General features: G+C 41.5%; 1 protein-coding gene across 5 annotated transcripts in view; it reads left to right on the top strand.

The window, feature by feature from the left end:
• Positions 1 to 818: 818 nt before the first annotated feature.
• Positions 819 to 21,126, top strand: part of MIB1 (MIB E3 ubiquitin protein ligase 1) — a 91,028-nt gene continuing 70,720 nt past the window's right edge. Inside the window, exons 1-6 of one of the 5 annotated variants that reach the window (XM_061596789.1) lie at positions 819 to 1,446; positions 10,354 to 10,525; positions 10,784 to 10,913; positions 14,027 to 14,131; positions 16,679 to 16,745; positions 18,071 to 18,275. In XM_061596789.1, the coding sequence (XP_061452773.1) occupies positions 1,218 to 1,446; positions 10,354 to 10,525; positions 10,784 to 10,913; positions 14,027 to 14,131; positions 16,679 to 16,745; positions 18,071 to 18,275 (908 nt within the window). In that variant the 5' untranslated portion in view covers positions 819 to 1,217. Of the gene's footprint in view, positions 1,447 to 1,525; positions 1,841 to 1,895; positions 2,148 to 10,353; positions 10,526 to 10,783; positions 10,914 to 14,026; positions 14,132 to 16,678; positions 16,746 to 18,070; positions 18,276 to 21,126 lie in introns of those variants that run through there. The other 4 variants (XM_061596779.1, XM_061596798.1, XM_061596808.1 and 1 more) reach the window with 4 other exon arrangements.

A 21,126-nucleotide genomic window follows, 5' to 3' on the forward strand; every position in this document is an offset into this window, starting at 1 on the left:
TTAATAATTTATTATTATTAATGACCATGTATTCCTCCTTATACAGGCAATATTATGAATTAATTTTGTCTTATATAAGAGAGAGGGACAGTGTAAACAGTAGCATTTTTCCACAGATTGTTGTTGATTTGTAAGCAATGGAACAGACTGGGTATGGATACACATCTGAATTCAAAGCATCTATCATGATATCTATTTCAGTTACAGAGTATTGATGGAGATGTATATTCCCTTCCATCTTACAATCGGGATGCAAATGCTGTCATTGGCTATGTGTCAAAAATAACAATTGTACTTGACTCTCAAGGGTTAGGGACTCTGTTATTGACCTCTGTGGCAAGGGGATATATGGCTTTTGGTCTGCTATCCTGAACTGAGGTCTGTGTACCAAGGACCCATACATATTATGGAACAAACAGCTGTCTTTATTAAGCACATGAGTTGTTTTAGAGCTACCATCTTAAAAACAGTAATGTTTACATGCTGCCACTATTAAAAGGGAACAATATGACACAGGGAAACTCAGCACTTATAGCAAGGTCTTGTCACATTCGGTGCGGTTAGATGATAACTGTTAAATGAGGCAGTGATGAGGATACTGACATTTACAGTTCTCATGGACAGCAGAAAATCGGTACTTGTACTTAACACTCCTAAACAATTACATACTTCTCAGTTCAAACCTTTTTTCGTTTACAGAAACAGAAATGTCTAATAAAATAGAAAGTGCAATACATGTCCGGGCTCCCTAGGTGCTGCTAAGGAGCCTCTCCTCTTCTCTTTGTTCGGAATGGGGCCATTCCCTCCCCCTCCTCCTCAAATGACAGAACCGAGACATGCGCAGGAGGGCTTATCGCCCTTCCTCCATTCCCAAGGCCGTAGCGGCGCTGCCGCCATGGTCCCCGGATGTACCAGCTTGAAGCGCCAGGTTCGCCCCTGCATTTGGAATCTGTAGGAAGCGGAGCGTCTATGTAGGGAGAGAGCATCGGGGAGCAAGGGGTACAGAGTCAGTCACTAAGTCGTAGACGCTGTGCTCCGCTGGCGGAGGCCGCGTCCGACCCCACCCCTCCAAATAAAAAGAGACCGGCTGTGGCTCGTCTCCTTTGTTGCCCCGGCGTTTAAGTGGGCATTTCCCTCCCGCCTCCCTTTTCCGTTATTGGCGTCAACCGCCCGCTCTAACCCGTGACGCCGTCGGTGGCCGAAGGAGCTGAGCCAGGATGAGCAACTCCAGAAATAACCGCGTGATGGTGGAGGGCGTCGGGGCTCGGGTCGTGAGGGGGCCTGATTGGAAATGGGGGAAGCAGGATGGCGGCGAGGGCCATGTGGGCACCGTGCGCAGCTTCGAGAGCCCGGAGGAGGTGGTCGTGGTGTGGGACAACGGCACGGCCGCCAACTACCGCTGCTCGGGAGCCTACGACCTGCGCATCCTCGACAGCGCGCCCACCGGTGAGAGGAAGGCAGGGGGCGCCTTTTGGGCTGAGCTGAGGGGAGTGGAATGGAGCCGCTTCCTGGGGAGACGGGAGAGGATTTTTCTTCTACTTGGAGGCACTTCAGGTCCTCCCTGTGGCTGGCGTGGCTTCCAGCGTCGTTGGACGCCTGCTTGGATAGCGCCTAGATATCCAGGCGGTCCGTGGTGTTTGCTAAGCGCTTGCCCGCCCTCGGGCTCCTGACTGCATGCAGTTAAGAGTTCACAAAGGCTGTGCCTCAGGGAAAACGAGAGGGGAATCCTGTGGCGGGGACAAAGAGAGGATGCCACACAGCCGGAGATGCCTCAAACTCAATCCTGGGCAGGGAATCCTGGGAAGTAAGTCCAATTTAGTTCAGTTGGACGTACTCCCAGGCAAGTGTTTGTAGAATTGTAGCCTTAGTGGAGCATACAGCTGGTAGGCCCTGAGTAGAAGTATCTATTTAATACAAAAATAATGTATATAAAATGTATATCCATGTACATATAAAATGTAATGCATATAAAAATCTATAATAACTAGAACGGAGAGGACTCTGGTGAAGAGGGGACCTACAAATCTAACCTTGCCATTTGAAGTACATTTTGTTGCAACTTTGCCCCAGTAGAATTAGGATGGGTTTTTTACAGTGCATCTTTACTCAAAAGAAATCCTCCTACTTTCAGGGGAGCTTACTCCCAGGTAAGTATGCATTGGAATGTAGCCTTAGACTGAATAACTTTGAAAGTGGAAGCAACTATGTTGAACATAGCAGTAGACTTGTAAGTAAATGTTAATGGCAAATAGCCCCACTTTAACAGAAACATAGCGTTTGTAATGTTTATAGAAAACTTTGTGCCTGTGGAATGATCAACATTTTAAAGTTGAACTAACAAACTAGATCCCTCTCAGTAATAGTAACAAGCAGAACTACATGGTTTACATGTGTACCCGCTCAAAATTATTATTAAAATACACACTGCCTTTTTAATTTTCTCAAATTATGCATGTTATTATGCCCAGTTCTCTGCATGTGTACTGTGAAGTCCCCAGTGAATGTAATGAGACTCTCAAGCAAGCATTATAGGATTGTAGTCTTTGTTCTGGTTGATGAATAGCCTGCTTAGGGCATTCCACACTTTATGCATCATCTATAAAGGATATGCACATTTGTATAAGCATTTGGGAACCCCGATTGCCCCTTGTACACAACACCTAACAGGTTACCAGTGCTGTCACTCTTACCTATTAAGCAAGAGATCAGGCAAAAAAGAAGTGTTGGAGCAGTGCTTAGAGACAGGGGATTTTCCCTGTCTATATATTTCTGCAGAAAACTTTCTTGAAATGAATTATTTCATTTAATTGGTAGCATAACAAATGGATACTAATAAAACAGTCAAACTGAGTAGTTTCAGAATTGTAAATATATATATGAGTTGTTTTTTTGGACATGCTAAAATGAGCATGTTAACCGTTAGTGCTTTCATTTGGTCTTAACTATGCAAGTCTATGCTGTTGAATTATATCTTTAAAATATGTTCAAGTATTTTAATAAAAATTCAAAATAGAGCTTTGAATAGTTTGATTACATTTACAGTGGAATCAAACATGTCTATTCAGAAGTAATTCATTAAGTTCAGTGGGACATACTCCTAGGTAAGTCTATATAGAATTGCAGCTGCAGTCCTATGTATAGGGTTCAGAAACCTCAGGCACAGGGGCTTCCCAGGCCACACATTTCTGGTGCATACCTGTCATCCCCTCTCTCTAGGCCACACCTCTTGCCAGTCCTGTTTTGCACCCTCAAGTGCTTTTGACTGGTTAGAATGTGTCTTCGGATTGTGATAATGCCTCTTGCTTGCCGCTTGCCTGGGGCAGAGATGTGTTGGGGGCATAGCTGGAATGTAGCTTACTGTATAAAGATAAGACATCTCTACCCACCTTTGGCTGCCTTGCCCACTATAGGTATATGGCTCTGGAAGATTGCCCATGAGGCAATGGGCTGAAGAAGTTTCCCCACCCTTGCTGTATATGGGGGATATCTATGCATACTTACCTGAACTCATTGGGCCTTACTTCTGAGTAGACATATCTAGGATTTCACTGTTAGCATGCTTTGTCTCCTTCCTCATGGTGTAGTCAGTGGCGTCACTAGGGTTGGTGTCACCCGGTGCGGCCCTCAGCGCCTTGTCTCCGGAGAGTGTGAGTGTAGCGAGCAGCCAAACAACAGGGCCCGGGAGCACGCCGCCGCCTCGCTGCTGCTGCCGCCACCGCTGCCACCTTCTAACAGCTGAGGAAGGCAGCCAGCGCGGCACACGAAGGCTCTCGTTGGAGCCTAGGCGGTGCGGGGGTGGTGGTGGCGGCTCTGGGTGTCAACCCCATCTGGAGGTGTCACCCAGTGCAGCCCGCACCTGCCGCACCGCCCCAGTGACGCCCCTGGGTGTAGTGGTTAGAGTGTTGGACTACAAACTGGGAGACCAGGGTTCGAATCCCCACACAGACATGAAGCTCACTGGGTGACCTTGGCCCACTGCCTCTCAGCCTCAGAGGAAGACAATGGCAAACCACCTCTAAATACTGCTTCCCAGGAAAACCCCATTCATAGGGTTGCCATAAGTCGAGATCGACTTCAGGGCAGTCCATTTCCATTTTCCCAAATAAAGTATTTCATTTCTGGTAATTGGAAAACTTGTTGAGATATTTATATAGAGCACAGTGAACTCCCTGGCCTCCATTTTGTTTACAGAATATAGGTCAAATGTGTTAATCAGAATTCAACTGATATAGGGGACTAGGAAACTTGAATATTTTTTTCCAATTCAAAACTCTCCAGAAAATTCACAATATTGTGTGAACTCTTAGATGCCCACTTTTCTCCCCGCAGCCGCTAATTATATGGGGCCCATGAGTGTTTCGTTGATGCACAACTGCCTTCAGTGCATGAGATTTCCTAAAGCAAAGCCTCTACATATCTTTTTGTGAAGAAAGGCCAAAGTCACACTAGTCAGCAATATTACTGCTTGTAGCTTGAATTACTGTTTTGAAATTAATTGAAACTGAATGTGAAAACAGTGTAGTACCAACTAGTAGACACCTGGTGGCTTTTTCCTTTGTATGCTATGTCTGGTTTTTCCTTGGTATGCTTTATTTCCTGTGGCTGTAACTTTTCATTGGTTTTCAGATGCAGCAAGTTTTACAGGGTAGTAATCTTGCTAAATGCAGGTATTTTGAAGACCATTTTTATTTTATTTTATTTTATTTATTTGATTTCTATCCTGCCCTTCCTCCCAGTAGGCGCCCAGGGTGGCACATTGTACTACTTGGGCAGTGAGTATTAGTCTGGGTACAAAATATTAATGATGTGAGAAACTGGTTCTGAAATAAATTGCCAATAGGCTATTGGGCACATTAGGTCTTTCAAACATAAAAAGAAAGTTTTCCACTTGAACCAAAACTAGCTCATTCCGTTCATTCTCTAAGGGCCTAAACTCAAAATAGAGAGGCTGTATATTTGTGGTAGATATCCTTTATATGCAGAAGGTCTCAGGTCCAGTCCCTTGCATTTCTGAATAGTAGGGCTGGGAAAAGCTGCTTGAGACTAAAGACTTTAAAGAATTGTTGGCAGTCGCAACAAAATGCAGGTGGTCATATTATAAAAAAATACTTATAACAGCGTTTCCATGTAAAGTTTACCTTCGATTGTGTCTTATAGTCACTTTGTCTATCATTTGTCATTATTTTATTTAAAAGATATATATGTAGTACTTTGGCAATAAATGCAATTTAAAAAAAATGCGCTCTAGGATTTGACCTAATATTTGAGTAACACAGACAGCTTTGGATAAAACCTTTACAGCTTAAAACACATCATTATTCAGTTGCTTGACTCTTTATTTGTTGATCCATTTGGGTTGTATCCAACTGACCTACTCAGAGTAGACCCATTCAAATTAATGGACTTAAGTTAGTGATGTCCATTAATTTCAAAGGGTCTCCTCTGAGTAGAACTTAGTTGGCTACAACCCTTTCTTGTAAAGTATTTGTAAAAGTTTGTCCACTATTACTAGGTTTATTCTATTAAAAGGAAAGGTTTTTTTCTGAATGCCATTCAAAATGTAAAAATGTCAACATTGTAATCCTATATCCAGTTACCTGGGAGTAAGCTATAATCCTATACTCACTTATCTGAGCATAAGACCTAGTTGAACTCATTGGATTGACTTCTGAGTAGGCACGTATAGGATTACTCTGTAAATAATTTTTCTGAAATGGCTACTTAATTGATAACTCACCACCGGAAACAGTGTTACTGTTGCCTTCAATATTTTCTCATTAGGATTGTAGGTGTGACTATAAGATATCCATTATAATGGTGATTGCCAGGTGAGGTCAGCATAGCATGACAGGGAGGATCATTGTCAGAGGGGGAAGGGGCCTAGGTGGCTACAGACTTGCTTTTTCCCTATACCTCACCCATTTGGCAGGTACCTGGTGGACTGACTTCTGTACCGTCCATGGTGGACTGACTATTGTACCATCCAGAAGTGGCTCACTGGGTTGGGCGGAGCTGCTACTCTAGCTTCATAGCAGGTCAGTCACACTGCATTGGCTCCACTGGTATCTCCCCACTGTCTTCCACTTCCTGGTAAGCACCAGGAACCCACCTGCCAGCGCGATAGTGGTTCTTCCCCACTTGACAAGGTGCTTCTGGTACCCTCTGACCTAAGTGATGCTGTTGGTGAATGCCTGGTTAATTCATAATATAATCTCACTCATCCATGCCACAGTCTTGGATGAGGGAGCCAACTTGACATGCATTACCAAGATCTGTGTCGGCATTTTGGACAGAGTGGATTTCATCCAGCTTTGCCTGCCTGGATACTTGGTACAGCACCAGGCCAGGTTGGAGAGAGGGAAATCACCATGATCCATAAAAGGTCCATGTTGCTCCCCAGGAAACCTCATTGGTGTGGGACAGGCTCTGAGGGTCTGTACTTATTGTTGGGCCAAAGAGACAGAATGGGGATACTATTGGTGTCCCATCGACCCTGCTGCTCAAAAGCTTTGCTGATCAACCTTGCTGAGATGGTCTCTAAAGTTGTTGGAAAACCCCAGGACTTTGGCCTGGGGAATTTCAATGTTCATGCCAATTCTGTTTTGACTAGACCAGCTAGGGACTTCATGGCCACCTTGAAAGCTGTGGGGTCATCTCTGTGTGTCATCAGCCCAACACACAAAGGAGGGTATATCCTGGATTTGGATTTCATATTGGTGAGTGAGGAGGGTGGTCTGGGTATTGCTAAGGTGGAAATCAGCCCGTCGTCATGGTTAGGTTACTACTAACTGGTGGAGTTTGGTCTCATGGTGCTACTCTCTCCCTGCAAGTGTGGGGAACCCATTAAAATGGTCTGCCCCTGTAGACATATGGAATCTGAGGGATTCTTGAATGTTCCAGCAGATTTTCCAGTGTCCAGAGCTGATAATTCTGTTGAGGCTCTAGACTCGCTGTAGAATGGTGAGGCTAAATGGGCTATTGATACAATAGCTACTGAGTGTCCTCTCCTGCTGGGAGGAAAGGTGGGATATAAATCAAATAATTAATAAATAAACATTGTGGAGACTACTGAGCTCCCTGGGTTACTGGTCAGGAAACAGGCCAGGAGGTGACTGGAGTGCAAGTGCCATAAGTCTCAATATGTGGATGATCAAATACAGGTAGGAGCACATAAATGGCAAAAAAGGCCTACTTTACTGTCTCCATTGCATCCTAGAGTAGCCATCCAGTAGACTTCTGTCAAGTGGTGAGGGGCTTATTGTCATCTACCCCTGTGAGCCCAGTATTGGCGCCTTCATAGACCAGCTGTGATGTTTTTGCAAGTCAGTTGGAGGACAAAATCACTCCATGCTGACTTGAACACTGCTATTGATACAGAATAGGTTGAGGTGTTAAATGCACTATTTTATGGGATCAGTTTCTGTTTCTGAGGATGTGGATAAAATACTTATGTCTATGTGATCCACCACATGCTCTCTCCACTCCCCTCGTGTCTTGTTAGAACTAGCCGAGGAGGTTTGACTGGGTGGATCTGAGAAGTGGTGAATGCATCAGTGTGTGATGGTGGTCTCCACTGCCTTGAAAGAGATGGCCATGCAGTTATTCTTGAAAAGACCTTCCCTAGATGTGGAGTTGAATGGTAACTACTGCCCTGTCACACTACCTTATGTTGGGGCAACATGCTTGAGAGAGTGGTAGCTGCAGGCAGTTTCGGATAACACTGATTATCTTGATCCATTTCAGTCTGGTTCAGACCCAGTTGCCTTGATAGATTTCCCTTTATGGGAGAGGAACAAAGAGTGTGATCCTGTTACTTCTGCTCAATTTCTCATCAGCTCTTAATGCTATTGATTGCAATATCTTTCTGGGTCACCTCTGAGAGTTGGGGGTACCATTTTATGGTGGTTGGTTCCAGGTAACAGCATTGGGTATCTCTGCCTTGGCCCTCTGGTAGTTGAACTATGGATGCTGCAAGGTACTTTTTTTTTTGTCCCAGTGCTGTTCATTCAACATCGGGGGGGGGGGCTTCCATCCTGTGGGTCAAACTTGGCCCAACACTGTTCCCAATTTCTCCAAACCTTGACATCAGGTGTGGGGTAGGTAGAGACATGGCTGGATTGGTTGCGCAACAGAGTTCGCTATGGGGAACTCAATTGTGTAGCTAATCACTGCAGAAAACAGTCTTGAAGTTATCACCCTTTTGGTTGTTTATCCATTCTGGATGTGTTTGCATTCCCTTTGAAGGAGCAGATATGTAATTTGGGGTGCTCCTGTAGTCATTTTTGTCACTGGTGGCCCAAGTGGTCTTGGTGGCTCAGAGTGCCGATCACCAACTTTGGTTGATGCAACAACTGTATCTGTTCCCAGATAGTGGTTTATGCATTGGTAACCTCACGGTTCCGACTCCTGTAACATATTGTATGTGGAGCTTCCCCTTTCCTTCATTTGGAACCTGCAGCTAATGCAGAATACAGCAGCTAGGGTTCTTAGTGGATAGGAACACACACTACACCTATGTTGAAAGGACTGCACTGATTGCCTATTAGCTGAGCCATATTCACGGTTTTGCTGTTGGTGTATTTTATTTTTTTAAAAGCATTTACGTACTGCTTAATATTTCAAGAGAGCCAATGTGGTGTAGTAGAGTGTTGGACTATGACCTGGGAGACCAGGGTTCTAATCCCCACACAGACATGAAGCTCACTGGGTGACCTTGGGCCAGTCACTGCCTCTCAGCCTCAGAGGAAGGCAATGGTAAACCACCTCTGAATACTGCTTACCATCAAAACCCTATTCATAGGGTCATCATAAGTTGGGATTGACTTGAAGGCAGTCCATTTCCATTTTTAATATTTCAAAAATCTCTAAGACATAAACAGCTTGGTACCAGGATATCTAGCAGACTGCCCCCCCTTATCCCAGGTCAGTTGCTAAGGTCTTCAAAGGAGGCCTTGCTGGCTATACCATGATCAGCAGAATGGCACTTTAGGACAACTACCATTTTAGTTATCCCTTTCTGTACCTGCTGCATCTGTATTGTAAGCATTTGTATCTTTTCCAAACATTAACTATACTTACCAAGAGTGGGCAGTGGCACCACTGCCCCCACATGCTGAAAGGCACATCTGCAACATATGCGCAAGAGTATGGATTGTGGAAATGCTCCACACGATCAGAATCCTGCTTTTGGGGGGGACTCATGGCCTGGGGGCAGCATGTTGCCTCAGCTTACTTTCATGCATTCCTCTGGATATTGTTGAGTACCTTTTGCTCTCTGGATTACCCTTCTGGGAATCACTTCCTCTTCCACACTGTGTGTATGGTGTAAAAGAAGGTGATGCAGCTGCTCCACAGTGAGCTTGGGGGAGGGGAAGGGAACCTTGCAGTGAACCTTGAGGTGAGCCTTGAGGGCAGGAAACCCCCAAATGGACAGAACTGAAATGCATGCAGCGGGGGGAGGGGAAGCAATCTTCAAATGAAAAGTTTCAACATGTGTTAATAGAGGAAGGGAAATGGTTGGAGAGGCTGAAATGGATGGAAGTAGGGAGAAGCAGAGAGAGAGATGGGGTAGCACTTGTTTTTGACTCTGGCTCTGCATACTTATGGCTTTGTTTCTATCATACAACTGGCATGTGGTCCCTGGCTGCATAGATGCACACTGTGTATCTCTTTACACATGGAGGGGGAGCCTACCACTGTCTGCATGTGCAATGAGTGTGCAGAGAAGAAACCTAGTGACTAAATGGCTATCGTCTTTTTCAGAGTGTTGCTAGAACTGTATACAGTAATCAACGTGTGCTCACGTTCAATTTTAAAATTTGTTTTCAGTTGCTTCTAATAACTCTTAAATGGTCTGCTTATGCTAGTTTAGACAATGTTTTTAGTGGGTAGTTGCAGCCCTATCAGCTCATATGGAAGAGTGGTTTGTGATACAAACACATTACATATGGTTCTTCTCAATACTTGTATTCTAGCTGTACATTAAAAAAATGATGTAACTAAGAACTAGTAATTGAACTTGTTTTCTTCTTCCTCCCAGCCTCTTTTTCCTTTGTGTTGTATCTTTTAGATTGTAAGTCTGAGAGTAGAAAGTGTCTTTTCATTGACATTTGTAAGCAGCTTTTCAGCTTAAGAATGTGATAAAAATGTTTTGAATTGTTAAACATGTGCCATAATTAGTATGTGATCAGATTGAATAATTAATGTTGGTATTATGGGAAGCGTTTTAAAATCTATTTAAATCATGTTACTGATATATATGTATGTATCTGCATATGCTTTTGATGCATGTACAGGAGTATGGTTGCATATATACAGTCCAAAATATTGTGCTAATTTTACTAATTTCCACAGGAATCAAACATGATGGAACAATGTGTGATACTTGTCGCCAGCAGCCAATAATTGGTATTCGATGGAAATGTGCTGAATGCACCAATTATGATTTATGCACGGTGTGTTATCATGGGGATAAACATCATCTTAGACATCGCTTTTACAGAATAACCACACCAGGAAGTGAAAGGTAAATTCTAAATTTTCATAGTTATGAGACAGTGTTGGATATAGAAAGGAATATTGTCACCACCTCAAATTTCAAATGTATTGAAATTTAAGGTATTTTAAAATATTTTTTAAGTATCTATCCCACCCTTTCTCCCAAAATTGCTCAGGGTGGTTTTAATCAAAACAATCCTTTTTAATTCTTGACAATGAACATTTTTGAACAACCTGTTTTTAATCTGACGTTTCTTTTAACCTATCATTTCATATTAAATTTTAGGGTATTACTGGAGTCTCGCCGTAAATCAAAGAAAATCACTGCAAGAGGAATCTTCACAGGTGCCAGGGTAGTACGAGGAGTTGATTGGCAATGGGAGGATCAGGATGGTGGCAATGGACGTCGAGGCAAAGTAAGAGTTTAGAGTATGACAACTCCTTTGTCATTTATAGATCTGGTTAGGATTTGACTCCAGGCCACTCAGGAATTCTCCAGGATTGGTAGACCAGTTAAGCTGGTCCACCTGTGGGCATTTATAGATTCAGATGTATTCCTAGCATTGGGGGGATTTCTCTGCTGATATGGTTAGCAATCCTGCTGAGGCCCTCAGTTGCTCAGACACTTGCACCAAACTCATAAACCTCATGTTACTACTTTGTGCCATTAGCTGACACTGTACAGATACAATGGTGGTGGAGCTTTCTTTGTCACCATTGTTGCCATAAAGTACATTGTAAGAAGACTCAAACTGATATTCAGTCATATTCATTACAAGTTTTCTGCTGCTTGCCTTCCAGCTGCTTCATAACTACTTCTCATGTTACTATTTGGTGTACTAAAGCTGATGGAGCAAGTAGCAGAAAACTTTTAATGAATATGACTGAATACAGGTTTGAGTCTTATGTTACTCAATGGAAGAAGAAAACTCCATCACCGTTGTGTCTGTGTAGTGTCAGCTAGAGGCCCTTTTCAGACTGCTAAAGAGTCTCGTACAATCTGACTTAAAGAAATTGGATGTCGAACTCTTGCTGATCTACTTGTAATACATATGACAGATTCACAATACGTGTTGCAGATAAAATTGCTTGTATCTGTAGAGGAAGGCCAAACAAGAGATGGATTGATTCCATAAAGGAAGCCGCAGACCTGAACTTACAAGATCTGAACAGGGTGGTTCATGACAGATGTTCTTGGAGGTCACTGATTCATAGGGTCGCCATAAGTCGTAATCGACTTGAAGGCACATAACAACAACCAAAGACAGATACAGCCAGTGTACTATACACTGTGGATACCTTTCAACTTGTTGCAGCCTGAGGACATGGATAGGTTACTTGGAGGTAGTGGCTAGCATGAGCCTAGCATGAGTATTCTTGATTATGGTCCCTCATAGTTAATTAGAGCTGCCCGAGGGGATTTGGCTGCCTGGGTTACAGAGGTGGCTTATGCTTCCCTTAGAGGAGATGTGGTCCCTGTTACACTACAAGAAGCATTACTGAGACTGTTTCTGTGAGGGGGAGAGACATGGAACCAGTGGACCTTAATTATAATCCAGTTTCTAATTTGCTTTTAAGCAAGGTATTGAAATGAATGGTGACCTCTTCAGATGGTACTTGATAATACCAATCACTTCAATCCATCTTAGTCTGGGATTTGGCCTAGTTTGAGGCCAATCTGCCTTCGCTGCATTTTGGGGGTTAGATGGGGGAATACGTCCCTATTGATTTTCCTGGCTCAGCCATAGTATCTGTGTGGCATGGTTTGCTGAATTAGAACTTGGGACACTGTGTTGCAGTGGCTCCAGTCCTTTCTGGTCTTTCTTGTGTTAAATAAGATTCCCAAAAGGTGCTGGGAGACAGCTGCTCTGCCCCATGGTACTTGGCTGGTGCAATACTGCAAAGTTCCATTTTGTCTCTTGTTCATTTTAACATCCATAGGAAGCTATTGATTGAGATCATCTAGGGTTTGGTCTGAAGTGTCATCAGTGCTCATAATACCTCTGCTTTCACATTTCCACCAAATAATCCTGGAGGGGGGGCACCCTGCACCAGTGTCTGGAGGCAGTGCTGGAATAGATTAGAGCAAACAAATTGAAGCATAATTCAGACAAGGTAGAATTACTGTTATGGTCCGTCTGACAAAGTTTACAGCTTATGGGTTCTGGAGCTGGTGCTAACCTTATATGCTGAAATCATGTTGGTAGCCGAGTGCTGTCTGCTGGTTTTGGATGCCTTGCCAGTTGCGATCCAAAATGGAGAAAGATGAGCTACATGTGCACTAGTGATATTCATCGTTGTTGTAAATTGCTTTGGGTCACTTTTATGAGGAAAGTGACCAACAAAAACCATCATTATCATACTGGATTAATGTAATACTCCTTAAGTCATCTGCCATTAAAGACAACTAGAGGGTTTTAATTAGGTCAGTTTGTTTCAAGGCCCAATTTAAGGTGCTGGCTTTGACGTTTTAAAGTCATAAATGGCCTGGGACCCAATTATCTAAAGGACCACCTCTGCCAATTTGAACCTATCTGGGTGGGTTGGGATCTTTATTCCAAATTCTGGCCTTTTCTAGCCTTTTCCTGAATCATACCCATTTGAGTACAGAAACAGGGCCTTTTGTTTGCAGTGGAATCCAGATACAGAATTCTCTCCTTGTGTGTTAAGAATACTTTTATGTAGGAGAACCTTTTATCTTTATATGCTGGTGTTTTAAAGAATACTTAAGCAGTGTTATGCTGTGTTATATAGTGATTTTATTGATTATTCAGTGTTTCTATATTTTTTGTAAGCTGTCTTCTTAGGCATTTATCCTAAAAGATTGTATATAAATATATATAATAATAAATAACATGAACAGAGTTCAGAGACATTAGAATTGAAGCATGTCACCTTAGTACCCAGTAGCTACCAGTCTGTCTACTGTTAATGTGGGTGTCAGAATTCTTGTTGAGTGCTTCTGAACATGAGGGTTATTTCACATTCATTTGACTTAAAAATATGCTCCCTTTTTGTGCCTAAAAATAGAAAATAAGGAGGATTTGTCTATTTGTGTCCAAGAACAGCATGGTGCTTTTAGCTGTTTGATTTTGAATAAAACAAGTTCCACTGGAATTGATTAATCGTCCAAATGAACGTATATTAAGACTAAGGCATAACTCAACTTGCTAGTAAAGGTGAATCTGATTAAGAAATTGCTTTCGATAATAAACAAGTATTCAGTCATAAATGGAGGTCCTCCTGTGTATTCCACAACATTTTCTAACTGAGACCAGAGAGGGCCTTTTTGGTGGCTGTGCCCAGGCTTTGGAGCTCCTTTCCCAGAGAGAGATCTACATTGTCCATTTCCAGATGGTGTTCTTCTACTACTGTGTCTTTGCTGAGTGCTTTGAACTTTTTCAACAGGTAGGATATAAATGTGTTAAATAAATGAATAATAAATGTAGGCATTATTATATATAGATTGTAGATAAAGATTGCCTACTTTTTGGCAGCAGACACCTATTTCTCTTCTTTACTTCACTAGGTAACTGAAATCCAAGACTGGAGTGCATCGAGTCCACACAGTGCAGCATATGTTTTATGGGACAATGGTGCTAAAAACCTTTACAGAGTTGGCTTTGAGGGCATGGTAAGGAGTAAAGTAATACAAATAATAAAATTGTTTCATGGGGGAATGGAGCTCGCTCTGCTATTACCTTCTTTTGTGATATCCTTCTGTCAGTTTGCATGCTATTCTCCACTTCATTGTTCCTATAGCTGTAGGGACAGCTCATGTATATGCATAAGTCTGGTGTCAGTTCATTAAACATGCAAACTACTTAAAACTTTTGAGCTGGCTTCTGTCTCAGAGGCATTTTGTTTTGTAAATAGGATATTTATTTAAACACAATAGATGAGAAAATAGCTGAAAGAATTTAATTCCCCAGAAAAAAATGTTAATTTATTTACATCCTATATTTTAGTCAAACATTTGTATATTTTCATAGTATTCTAGTGCTCTTTGAAGTTTTATCTAAGTTTCAGGCTTTAGCAGTGAACCTCTCATGTGGTTTCAGTAGCAATGTAGAATCTGTGGCAAAAATGCGGCAGACTTTTTTTCTTTTTCCCAGTTCAATACATAGCATTGTATAAGCAGAATAAAACATTCAGGCTGCAATCTGATACATGTCTGCTCAGATGTACGCTTCATTGGATTCTTTTAGGTTTACTCCTAGGTAAGTGTGTATTGGATTGTGGCCTTAATGTATTAAATGAGACTCATTAAACGTGAACATATCTGGTTACATGGCAAATGTACATTTTGACATTAGTGAAGTCATTATTCCTTTCGTGTGAAATTTAGTTTTAGTGCTATTTTATTGTCTAGTAGCTTGCACAATTGCACAAACCTCAAATTTTCCCCATTTTCTATCTGGAAATCATTCTCATTTGCAGTTTTCCCCTTACTTTATAAAACCTTTGCTCCTCTTTTTCACCTGAATTGAATGCTTTATGTCTTATGCTGGAAAAACTTCTATACTCCAGTGTCAAAATTCTGTGGCTTAAACATGCTTTGACTTCTTATGTTTCTCCAGTGGGCACAGGACACCCCCAAGTGGGTATTGTCCTCCTTTCCTGTTGCTTGAGGCAGGAAAGAGTTAACACTTTTGTCTTTCTCCTAAACTGAAGGAAGTAGTGATATTTTGAAAGAACTGTATCTGAATGGAAGGCATCTTCATTGACTCTTGAATACTTTTTTTTTAAAAAAATCTGCTAAATGTTCAGCCAAAGATGCATTTAGCTATTGGAAGAAGCTCAGTCAGTTGCCTTTCATGTGCCTGCTTTGATTCTTTTTGATCACATTGAATTGTAGAGGGGTGTGTGGATAAAGTAAACTGCTTTTTAGTTAATGTAATATAGGACCAGATTGTAGCAAACATATCTGTAGCATAGCAGTGTAATTTGTACATGAGTGCATATGTGCTCTATCTTGTAGTTGTGATATTTGTATAAGTGTTCTGGTTTTGAAGTAATCGGTTACTGCCCTTTAATTTTTGAGGATCGTTCTGGGGTATGTTCGTATAGCTCAGTATGACGTATTCTTTTCATGCTGCAATCTGCCAGTACCTCAAGTTTACTACTCTGGACTTTTTTTCTCAATAATAAAGAAACAAAGGTCTTTGCAGCAGCACATGGCTGGGCCTATACACCACCTGTTCCTTTGTTTGCTCCCTCAGTTCCAGATGATACAGATTAGAAGACTCTTCCTATTCGCTTCACACTTTAGTGTACATGTGTCGAATGAACTTTGTCTAATGGGAATTTCTTCAGATTTAACACCAGATGGCTGCTATTTGGGTTAGAAATAGTGAAAACAGTGGTTAGGGAAGGAGAAACATATTAGAATTTGTTGCTAGCTATGAACAGAGGTTTTTTTAAAAGATAAGTTGCTTGTATATTTTGTAAAGGATACACTTAAAATAGCATGCAGAATATTTTGATGTATTAGTGCAAAATACTACAAACAATATATTTTGGTAAAGCTATTTAACTACTGTGGATAGAAAATTTATTTTTACTTTAAAAAAAGGTTAGTTAAGCTTCAGTAAACTATTTTAGGAAGCAGTTTAATGCATATCATGCTATTTAAATTGTTTTTTTTAAATGTGTTTTTAAATTTGTATATTTGTTTTTAATGTTTTTAATTGCTGTAAACCACCCAGAGAGCTTCGGCTATGGGGCATTATATAAATGTAATAAATAAATAAATATTAGACTGGTGCAGCACAGGATGATAGTGTTGCGCAAAGCCTTCTATGAGTGTAATGTGAATGGAGAGGGAACATGATATGAACAGGAGGAGTGATGACAGTATTTACGATCATATCCATATCTGCAGGACTAGGATTTATCTTTGTAGTGATGCTGAGTTATTACCACAAAACTGTGTTTATTTGAAACCCATATCCCAGAACGGGGTAACAACACATAATCTGTGGCAAAGCAGAGTCATCTGTTTTTCAAATTTTCATGAACTGTAGAAGGAAGGGGACGAAGTACGGAGTCTTCTAGAAAGTATGTCAATAAAAGGGTCCACATATTAGGTTACCAAAGTACAAATTATGGCTCAGTAGCAGCCAAATTAATCTATTCATATGCTTAAAGCTAAAGTTTTGTCTCTGCATCTGTTTTCCAGTCAGATCTTAAATGTGTCCAGGATGCAAAAGGAGGATCCTTCTACAGAGACCACTGTCCTGTGCTTGGTGAGACGAATGTAACAAAATTTGAATTCTGGTATATGATTTACCCAAAGCTGCAACTCCACTGGCACAATGGAACTTCCTCTTCCTCTCTCGTCCCTTCCAGCTTCCCTCATGCCCTCAAAATCTGCTGTAGTGGCTTGGGGGCCCTCCAGAGCAGATTTGGGGGTGCAAGTCCTGTTGCATCAGTGGAACTCCAATTGGTGCAGCATTGGATACAGTCCTATAGATTTGTGTGTGCACAACTTAGTATGAGAGTGATACTGTTATTTTAGGTAACAAGATTTTTTTTGTCTAGTATTTACCATAGTTGACAGTTCCCAGCCCTGTGCTATTTTATGTTAGATCTAAGGGTGATACTGTTTATAATATTGATATTGTTTACTGACTTGCTCACTTGTTAGTTATACCGCTTCCATGTTCAAAGGCAATATATCTTTGTTGACCAGTGACAGATGACTCAATCAGTTCTGCTTGTTAACTTTTTAAGGGCTTTGGACTGGCCACTGGAAGAGGCAAAGTGCTAAATAACTAGATGAGGACTCTTTTTTGATCCAGCAATATAACCTTCTCAACTGTTGTATTCATGGAAACTCTGATTCAACTGATATTCCTCTTATTTATTATGGTTAAATGCTTGTTCACACTTTTTGTAAATTCTAGAATCGTGTGTATGGAGCTTTTAGAAAATTGTGGCAGAATACTTACATTGGGGGAAAATGATATACGATCTTGAATCTGATTATATCAAAGTAAATATGCATAGTATTTACTATCCTCACAGAGGTTTTTTGTCTCCCCATCCCTCCATGTAATGAGAGCCAGTGTGGCGTAGTGGTTAAGGTACTGGACTATGACCTGGGAGACCAGGGTTCGAATCCCACACAGCCATGAAGCTCACTGGGTGACCTTGGCCCAGTCACTGCCTCTCAGCCTCAGAGGAAGGCAATGGTAAACCCCCTCTGAATACCGCTTACCATGAAAACTCTATTCATAGGGTCACCATAAGTCGGAATCGACTTGAAGGCAGTCCATTTCCATTTCCCTCCATGTAATACTGTTTTATGTTGGCACATTATTTAACTGCTTGGAGACCAAACCCTCCATATTTTTTACTTACCTGGCTTACTCTTGCTGACTAAGGTTGCAGCCCTATGTGTACTTGAGGGTAAATATCATTAAACTCAAAACTAATAGGATTAGGCTGCCAGAACAGCAGTGTTCTTGTATTCTGTAACATTTATCTTATAACTGCTTTCATTATTATTTGTGAGAGTGAGTGAGGATCCCTGAAGTATTACCATGTCTCTTTCTCTTTCTAACTTTAGGTGAGCAAAATGGTAACCGGAATCCTGGTGGATTACAGATTGGTGATCTAGTAAACATTGATCTTGATTTAGAGATTGTTCAGTCTTTGCAGCATGGCCATGGAGGATGGACTGATGGAATGTTTGAAACTTTAACTACTACTGGAACAGTTTGTGGCATAGATGAAGATCATGACATTGTTGTTCAGTATCCAAGTGGCAATAGGTATATTTTTCAAGTGTTTATGCATACAGTAGCTTGCAGAAGTAATCAGACCCCTGACCAGTGCTCTCATATTACTGAATTACAAATGGTACATCATAAGTTCGTTCTGTATGATATTTTATTTTGAAACACTGAAACAAACTCAGTATCAATTATTGTTAGGTGACATTGGTTTTATGTTGGGAAATGTTTGTAAGAAACATAAAAAACTGAAACATGTTGCTTGCATAAGTATTCAACCCCTGTGCTGTGGAAGCTCCCAATTTACACAGCTGACAGAAATTGCCCTATCGAGAACACAATGACCTTACCATTGACCTCCATCTGTGAACCATTGCAGTTGCTGTCACATTGTCAGGATAAAAGCCCCACTGTTGAAGGATCATTAGTCAGGCTGTGGATCTGAAGGAAAATGAAGACCCAAGAGCATTCTACAGAAGTGGGAGATAATGTAATACAAATGCATAGATTAGGAAAAGGATACAAAATAATATCGAAGTGTTTGGATATCCCAGTGAGCACAGTTGGATCAATAATCAGGAAGTGAAAGCTGCATCACACCACCCAGGCACTGCCAAGAAAAGGCCGTCCCTCAAAACTCAGTGCTTGAACAAGGAGGAGACTTGTGAGAGAAACCAGAGAGAGGCCAACAATCACTTTGAAGGAGCTACAGAGTTCAGCAGCTGGGAGTGGAGTAATGGTGCACCAGTCAACCACATCAAGAGCTCTACATGACACTGGCCTGTTTGGGAGGGTGGCAAGAAAGAAGCCGTTACTCAAAAAGTACCATCTGAAGGCACTTCTAGAGTTTGCCAGAAAGCATGAGAGTTCCCTAGCTGCAGTGTGGGAAAAGGTTTTGTGGTCAGATGAGACCATAATAGAGCTTTTTTGCCAAAACTTAAAGCGCTATGTGTGGCACAAACCTAATACTGCCCATGCCTCAAGGCACACTATCTCTACAGTGAAGTATGGTGGTGGCAGCATCATGCTGAGGGGATTCTTCTCATCCGCAGAGACTGAGCATCTTGTTAAAATTGAAGGAAGAATGGGTGGAGCAAACTACAGGGAAATACTGCAAGAGAACCTGCTTCAGTCCACTAAAAAACAAGCTTGGGAGGAAATTCACTTTTCAGCAGGACAATAATCCCAGACACAAGGCCAAAGCAACCTTGGAGTGGCTCAAGAACAAAAAGGTGAATGTCCTATAGTGGCCCATTCAAAGTCCTGATCTCACTCCTATTGAGAATCTGTGGCACTCTTTGAAAATTACGGTCCACATGTGACGTCCAACCAACCTGAACGACCTAGAGCGCATCGGCCAAGAAGAACGGGCCAAAATCCCTCCGACACTATATGCAAAGCTGGTACATACGTAACCCAAAAGACTTAAATCTGTTATTGTAGCGAAAGGTGGCTGTACCAAATATTAATGTGTGTGGGGAGGGGGTTGAATAGTTACGCAAGCAACATGTTTCAGTTTTTTATGTTTCTTACAAACATTTCCCAACATAAAACCAATGTCACCTTACAATAATGATTTTGAGTTTCAGTGTTTCAAAATAAAATATCATACAGAACGAAATTACAGTGTACCATTTGTAATTCAGTAATATGAGAGCATTGGTCGGGTCTGATTACTTTTGCAAGATACTGTATGTCAGTTTTCCACATACTGCTCAAAGTGGCTTACATGAACAGTAAGCAAATCAATATATATGTATAACAAAAACATAGTACTATATCAAGCACATTGCGGAAATACAGTCTTATAGCCACATTAGCAAACTAACAAAAACACTTGTGGATTTAGGGAAACATAGAGCTATATAGGAAAACATATAGCTGTATTGGTGCAGTAAGAACAGAGTTTTGCTTTTGTGGAACCCCAATCAGACTTGGGGATGGGGTGTTCTTGACATTGTGCTTTGACTCAGGGCGGGGAGTAGTGAGAGGAGATGCCTGACTCACCCAGATCCTCCTTATTCTGCCAACACACAGAGCTGATGCATGTCCTAGGAAAAAAGTTTACATACCACATAGGCTTAACTAAGGGAAGAAAGGACAGTATGCCATCCCACATCTGAAAATTTCAGATAAATTTTCCCTGCCCATCTGCAGCCCTTGGGGACATTTTTTTGCACCCCACCCCATAAAATACTGAAAAGCTGGGCTGACAAATTCAGCCTAGTATGATACAGAAATGATTGCAAGCCCTATTTTTTAAATAAATATTTTATTATAAGCTCATCATTTTTTTTACAACAAAGTTAAACAGTCCCTTTCTCCCAAACTTAAGCAAAATATTGCTTTAGACACTTGTAAACACATTGTGCTGCCAGTATCAAAGTGCACAGAAAGAGCAAATATTTTTTGCCTGGAATACTTGATGCTTAGTTGCCTTGGGGAGTCAGAATGTGTTCTGAGAAGTTAGCATATGGGGCCAGTAACCTATTACAGAAATGAGGCCACTTGAATCACATCCATGTTACTTTTAAAACTTGAGGGACACTCTTAAGCTTTGTTGTTATGTGCCTTCAAGTCGATTACGACTTAAGGCGACTCTATGAATCTGTGACCTCCAGGAGCATCTGTCATGAACCACCCTGTTCAGATCTTGTAAGTTCAGGTCTGTGGCTTACTTTATGGAATCAATCCATCTCTTGTTTGGCCCTCTTTTTCTATTCCCTTCTGTTTTTCCCAGCATTATTGTCTTTTCTAGTGAATCGTGTCTACTTGACCCAAAATTAAAACCTATTGGACTCTTGCAAAATCAACCAGTTGCAGTCTGGCAGAGTGTGGGCTAAGACTTGTTAATAGTGCAGCGGTGCAGTTAATAAAACACTAAAATCTT

This window comes from Rhineura floridana, chromosome 1, assembly GCF_030035675.1.
Source record: "Rhineura floridana isolate rRhiFlo1 chromosome 1, rRhiFlo1.hap2, whole genome shotgun sequence".
NCBI classification, from domain to species: domain Eukaryota; kingdom Metazoa; phylum Chordata; class Lepidosauria; order Squamata; family Rhineuridae; genus Rhineura; species Rhineura floridana.